The sequence below is a fragment of the Armigeres subalbatus genome, chromosome 1 (assembly GCF_024139115.2).
Source record: "Armigeres subalbatus isolate Guangzhou_Male chromosome 1, GZ_Asu_2, whole genome shotgun sequence".
Classification (NCBI taxonomy): Eukaryota; Metazoa; Arthropoda; class Insecta; order Diptera; family Culicidae; genus Armigeres; species Armigeres subalbatus.
The window spans coordinates 140354424-140361594 of NC_085139.1; the positions used below are offsets into that span (position 1 = coordinate 140354424).

Consider the following 7171-nt stretch of genomic DNA (forward strand, 5'->3'; position numbering starts at 1 on the left):
GTCATGTATTGATGAATTCATAAACCCTAGAAATTAATTTATAATTTTAAATTTTACTGTGAGCGTGTTTAAGCATTTTTTAAAATTTAATCTGATTTGAAATTGACCTAATTTTAAATTAGTAAATTCGATTCGTCTTCGAAAACGCCTTCGTTTCAACAATAATCTTATTTTATAGGTTTTGGGTATTCAACAAAAAAATCAAATTTGTCTTTTACGATCTTCAAGATGCATAAGTGTTATGATAACGAATATTAAAAGTATGCATGTATGTATGGTAAGTATCCTAAATAAATCAAACGATAAGCTATGTTGCTACTTGAAAAAGTTTAAATTATTTTATTCGAAATGTTTAATACAAGTTTGTGAGAATATATCAATATCTATATTTCAATTATAAAATTTCCAACCACGATAATTTCAACCACGTTCTTCGTATGGAATATGTGAAAATTTTAAGTTTGTGAAAAATGGATTGCGGATTGATTGAATTAAAAGCCTTTATGCTAAGAATATTTTTTTCTGACGATTGAAATGCCTGAAAAATAATGTTTTGCTTGAAAAAAATATTCGCGATATTTTCCTGCAGAATCGCAATTTCTGAATAATTTGTCATGATTTTATACTTAAAAAATCACACTAAGAGAGCTAAGCAAATAATGTTATTTAGCAAGCCGAAACCACTCTTTTGCATTTAATTTTGCAGTTGCAGTATAATTGTTTACATAAAAAGTCTTTTCTATTTTTGGTTTTTATAAATTCGTGGCTTTTGGATTTTTTTTTTTCAAAGAGGTATATATTATTTGGAATCGGGAAATTTTGCAAAATATCGAGAGAAAACCGGGAAAACTGGAAATTTGAAATCCAATATCCATTGGCCACACTGAAACAGGTCCAGATTCACCTTAACTTATAACTTCTAACTAGAGCCCCAAAGCCAGCGGCCAGAGCAGACATTATATTTAAAAAAAAATCAGATTTGATTACGCAGCGGGCCCTCTGATATACACTCTAATTTTCATCTACTCAGTGACTGAGTAAAATTGTATTGCTGTCTCTTTCCTTCCCACGGAAATTTTACTCAATTGTTATCAAAAGCAGAACTACTCATAGTTTTGAGTTTAAGTGAAAGTTAGCGTGTATATTGATTAATAGAACATGAATATCACATCAGAATTGTTCTATTTTTCTTTAAAATATCGTTGCTCAAACTATGATCTCAGTAGAAAATTCCGTGCTGTATACCTACATGTACAAAATTGCAGCTTTTGATGTGAAATTCATTCCGACTTAATGCTGCTGCTTCAACTATATAGATTTTATTCTCTAAGCGACATGATTATACTCTATATGTACCTCAATAAAGATAATGGGAAATCAATTTTCTTGCAATTGAATAACTCAGAACAACTAATGATTACGATATTTGCATAGTCTTCAAGTATTATTCAATAGAAGTTGCATAATGCATTTAGCTTTAAAACTATAATTAATTAGGTTCACTTCTCAGCGAACCTCGGTGATCACGTCATGGTGAGCTCTCCTCAACATGCCTGGACATCAACCATTTTGCATTTTCTCCCCCTTCGGTGGGGCAGCTCCTTAGGTACGTTTCACGTGCATCAGTCTTTTTGGTGCTTGCCATTGACTTTTACGACCAGCAATTTGCGTGGAGTCCACACGAGGCGCGCAGATGCCACACCACTTACTGTAATAAAGAACCATAATATGCCCCTATTGAGCATTGTTTGCCTATCCTGAATGAACTGACCGAGGATTAACGGTAACGGTAACTCTGCAAGCATCCAGAGTTTTCATGGAGGTAGGATCGCTTTTTAACGACGCAATAAAACTGAGACCTGGTCCCTTTTAAGTGATTTATCAGGTCTGTAGAAAATTGTGGATAATCGAATGTGGGAAACCGTGGTTTTGACAAATGATGTCTGATTTGTCCAATTTGTTTATATGCAAGCATTATGTACACTGAACTGTGTACAGGTCCAGATCAGCATTAAAGACGAGCCTGGAAATAGAGCAAGGGATAAGTTTTATAACAATGGAATTAGATTGAACCGAACTTACGTTAACGTGTATCGCCAGCACACCATCTTCGGCGGTAACAGGAATGTTGATCTTCGCCAAACCAGTTGGGCCAACAGCTATGACTTTGCCTGTACAGGATCCGTTCACTATGTTACCAGAGATTACATCACAATAAGTTCCATTCGGGAGGCATGTTTGAGACTCTTGATCAAATGCATAGCTATCCAAGTTGAATGCAATAAATCCTTTCCCGCCACGGCAGAAAGATATCTGCTGGTTTCCGTTATCCCACCAATCATTCATTTGAGTACCCACGACGGCATTACGGAAACCAATCATGTTGTAAATCTGTCGCCAACGGTGCTCGCAAATCCATCCATTCCCACAACTATCGTCCGCGTTAATTGATGGTGATATGAGATTACCTTCTCCGTCCTGAGGCGGTCCCTGATCCGACGAATCAAATGCAAACGAACTCATAATGCGAGGTATACCAAATGGATGAGCTAGCATAAATGCGTTTGCCATCTTATAGCTCTTAGAATTTTTATAAGTCAAAATACCACTTCCACCTGGACCATGACCTCGTTGATTGTCATGATTATCAACAAATACGAGTGCCAATTGTGAAGAAATAAAGCCCCAGGGAATGCCCCAACTGCTCAACCATTTTAGCTTATTGCCACCGAGGAAAGCTCGTCCGATCTCTACTGAATAAAGGAACTCAGTGACAGTTCCAGAATCAGTGTACTCATAGCGCGAAATCGCTTCACCTCCCAAATCTATCACTTCTTGCGCTATAAACGGACGAGCACCAGCTTTAAATCCATGACTTGAATTCAGATTTTTGGCTCTTTCGAAGATAACTTTTAAATCGGCTGGCCACATATGTTTCGCTGCATCCACTCGAAATCCTGCTACTCCATAATCAATCAGTTTGTTCATCAGATCTACGATTCTGTCGCGCACCCATGGTGTTGTTTGATTCAGATCTGGCAACCCAACTAGCTGACAATTGCGAACCTGCTGCGCGTCGTTGTAATTATTGATAGAACAAGGCTCATGGAAATCATTTCGCTCGTACGGCACAGCAGGGAACTGCATTGCTCCTGCATTGCCTGTAGATCCACCCGTACCACCATTAGAAGTGATCGCGGCCATGTGATTAATAACCAAGTCGGCATAAACTCTCACTCCGACGTTATTGCATCGAAGGACCATGTTCGCAAATTGCTTTTCTGTGCCAGATCGAGTCTCGAGTTTGTAGGATATCGGTTGATATCGCTCCCACCATGGTCGCTTGGGATCCTTTACGATCGAGTTTTCCGTCGGAGGTGATATCTGAACCCCTGCGTATCCTTTGGGGGCCAAAAAGCGTTCACATTCATCAGCAATATCTGTCCACTTCCATTCGAAAAGATGCACTATCCCACTCCGGTTGATCCACTGATTTGGATCAAATTGTGCCCGCACTAGCGTCATAAATCCCAATAAAAAGCCAACTAATAATTTCATCTTAAATTTTTTATATTCGATGTTCTATTGCGATTAAAGTTATTAACCAATGTTACTCTTTAGACATCGATCTTATACGACAAACTGACCACGACTCCATCAGAACAATAAAAAGCAAGTTTCATGAGACGAATTGATGAACTCAAGGTAGTAGGATGAACGTTCATTTTATGGGACACTCCAATTACTGTGAATGAGATCCAATTGGTAAATTGGAGATGCTTCCACAACCAGAGGGTCTACCCTATACCGCATGATAACGTTCAGATTATTTATTATTACCCCGCGGCAAGAACGGCGCGTCAAATTTCTTCGTCAATTCATGGCTTGTTCTTCACGCAAATTATACTGACGAGCGATTAGTAATCTTTGAAGCGTAGCATCGTTCAATCAATTTGTTTGTTTTCGTAGGGCATTCTTTTTATGATGGGGCATTATCAGTTTCTCACCACAGTCACGTGTACACTTTATTCCTAGTACAACATTTTAATACTTCCTACACACATCAAGAAAAGTAAAACAATTATGACGATAGTAAATTTGATGGGAGTATGGGAGGAAAGTGTAACGCAATGTTTGCCTTTATCGAACAATAAGTGTACCACACACGAATTATTATAAGAAGCCCGTAGACTCACAGTGCATTTACTCTTAAACGATTTTCTATCAACTAGTTTTTGACGGAAAATCTTGCCTCATAGATTCCTATTGAAAATTGGCCGGATCGGACTATGAACTCAAATTGTATGGCCGACTTCTATTGTATTTTAATACACGAGAAAGGGTGATTTTTAATTTTAACTACCCTAGTTATTTATGCATCTCTGCTCTTATCAACCAAATTGTTGAAATGGAATGGTGGTAAATTTGCATTTATAGATTTTGCAACGGAAGTAAGATTAAAATTTCGGCACCCTTAGGAATTCCACAATAAATTTTGCCGGGAATTGATCCGAAAATTCCACCATTATTTACTCCAAGAAAATCTTCACGAACTTCTTTATAAGTTCTGCAGAATTCTCTGCAATAATTCAAATAATTTCGGGCTGTTTCCCATAAGAATAAGAATATTCCGTGGAAATTCCGCATAATTGCCAGTAAACATTCCTGAGAATTCCACAAAAAAATCTTCGAATTTCTTGTGTAAATTCCATAAAATTTTCAGTGAATTGTTTCAAATAATTTCTTGTGAAAATTTCAAAGAATTTCTCCAGGAATTCCACCGGAAATTTATATAGAAATTATACCGAAAATGAAATCACCAATGGAATTTTCGGAGGAATTCCTAGATTAATTCGCATTGAAATCCTGAAAGAATTCCGGTGGAAACTTCAAGATTTCCACTGGGAGATCCTCCAGGAGTTTCTTCGAAAATTCCTCCTGGAATTCTTCCAGGAGTTCCACCGGCATTTCCAAGAATTTCTCTAGGATTTCCTTCGAGAATTATTCCGGTAGTTCTATCGGCAGTTCCTCTGAAAAATCTTCCGGGAATTTCGGCAGAATTGGAATTTATTTTAGGCTTCTTCAGGAATTTATATAGATTTTCCACCAGAAGCTCCTCTGAAAATTTCTCTGCGAGCTCCTCAGGGAATTCTCCGGGAGGTCCTCTGATGATGATGATGGTCCAGCTACAAACCCCAACACAGGTTTCAGCTAGACGAGATTTGTCTATAAGATGAATTCTCTTGTTTCCGAGAATGCATCTGGTAGTTTCCCCGGGGTTCCTTTGAAAATTCTCCCGGGAGTTTCTTCAGAAATTCTTCCAGAAAATTCCTTCGAGAGTTCCTCCGGGAATTCCACCAGCAATTCATCCGAGAGTTTCTCCGGAAATTCCTCCAGGAGTTCCACCAGAAGCTATTCCAGGAAATTATTCAGGCTTTTTTTCAGGAAATCATTTAGGCTTTCTTCAAAAATTAAGCTGGAAATTACTCCAGAAGTTCTTCCGATAGAATTCCTCCGGGAGATCCACCAGCAGTTTCTACGAGAATCCCTCCGGGAGTTTCACCGGCAGTTTCTCCGGGTTTTTATCTGAAAAGGAACTCCCGGAGGAACTCCCAGAGTAATTTCCGGAGGAACTCTCGGGGGATTTTCTGCAGGAATTTCCGGAGAAATTATCAGAGGAATTCTCGGAGGAACTGCCGGTGAGAACTTCTGGAGGAATTTATTGAAGAACTACAGGAAGAATTTCCGGAGGAAATCCTGAAGGAACTCGTAAGAATTCTAGGATGAACTCCCAAAGGAACTTCCGTAATTCTTAAATGAACCTCCCGAATGAATTCCCGTAAGAACTCCCAGAGAAATTCTCCGAGGAACTTCTGGAGGAATTTGTAGATAAATGCCTAAAGAAATGCTAAATGAATTCCTGGAAGAAAGCCTGATTGAATTCCCAAAGGAACTACTGGTGGAACGTCAGAGGAATATCCGGTGGAATACCATAGATGAAGAGAAAAAATATTTCTGAAGGAACTTCCGAAATCCCATTTCCCGTTAAATTCCTGCCAATTATCGTCCAGGAATTCCCTGTAAAGTTCCTGGAGGTATTACCGGAGAATTTTTTGGAAGAACTCCTGGAAGAACTCCCGGAGGAGCTCCCACAAGCACTTCCGGAGGAATTCCCACATGGAAGTCCTGAAATAATTCTTAGAGAAGTTCCTAAAGGAATTTCCGAAAAAATGTCTGAAGGAATGCTCAGAAAAATACCAGGAGGAATTAAAGCAGAAATTCCCAGATGGAATCCTGAAATTATTCCCAGATGAATTGCTGAAGAAAATCCCTGCGGATTGTTCCGAAGAAATTTCTGGAAGAACTCTTGGCAGATATCCGAGTAAATTCCGAGTCCGGAAGGAATTGTAGTACACTTCCGCGGAAAATCTCCCGGAAAAATTCCTGAAGGAATATCTGGAGAAGTACCTGAAGAAACTCCCGAAAAAATACCTGTAAGAATTTCTGGGGAAATACTTGGACGAATTCTAGGAGAAATTCATGAAGATATTTCTAGAGGATTTCTTGAAGGATATTCTGAAGTAATTGCGAAAAGAATTCCAGATTGGAATGCTATTGAATGTTTGGAGGTATTCCCGGAAAATTTCCTGGAAGTAATCCCGGAGGAATTAAAGGAAGAGTTCCGAGAGGAATGCCCGGAGAAGTTCCTAGAAGAATTTCCGAAGGAATTTCTTATAGATTTACAAGTGAAATTATGGAGCTAAATCGGAGGATTTCCGTCATAAATTCTTGAAAAAAAAGAAGAAATTTCGTATGTATTCTTGACGGAACTCTCGAATGCACGCCTGAAGGAAATGCCGGATTTTTCCTGAAGATAGAATAACCGAAGAAATATCTAGAAGTAAATCTTGGAGAGAAGAAAAGAAATCTTCAAGGAATTTCCTCGTGAATTTCCTAAAAAAAATTAGTGGGGGGTTTCTAGATAAGGAGGAATTACAATTACATGAGAAGGATTATCGAACGATTTTCAGAGGAATTTGTGGATAACTTTCCGGAGGAATTCAGAAGTTCCCAGTGGAGCTTCTAGAAGGATTTCAAGGAGAATTTTTGAGTACGAAATGTTTCGAGTTGTTTTGAACTTTCATATATTATGGCTCCTGGATGCCCTAAT

General features: G+C 38.5%; 1 protein-coding gene across 1 annotated transcript; it reads right to left on the minus strand.

Annotated features, from left to right (window-relative positions):
• Positions 1 to 3679, minus strand: LOC134205180 (alpha-amylase 2-like). Its single transcript, XM_062680190.1, has 2 exons — positions 2083 to 3679; positions 1 to 2023 (listed from the first exon to the last, which is right to left on the minus strand). Exons 1-2 carry the CDS (start codon positions 3556 to 3558, stop codon positions 2012 to 2014), a joined length of 1488 nt encoding a protein of 495 aa, XP_062536174.1. The 5' UTR covers positions 3559 to 3679; the 3' UTR covers positions 1 to 2011.
• Positions 3680 to 7171: the final 3492 nt, after the last annotated feature.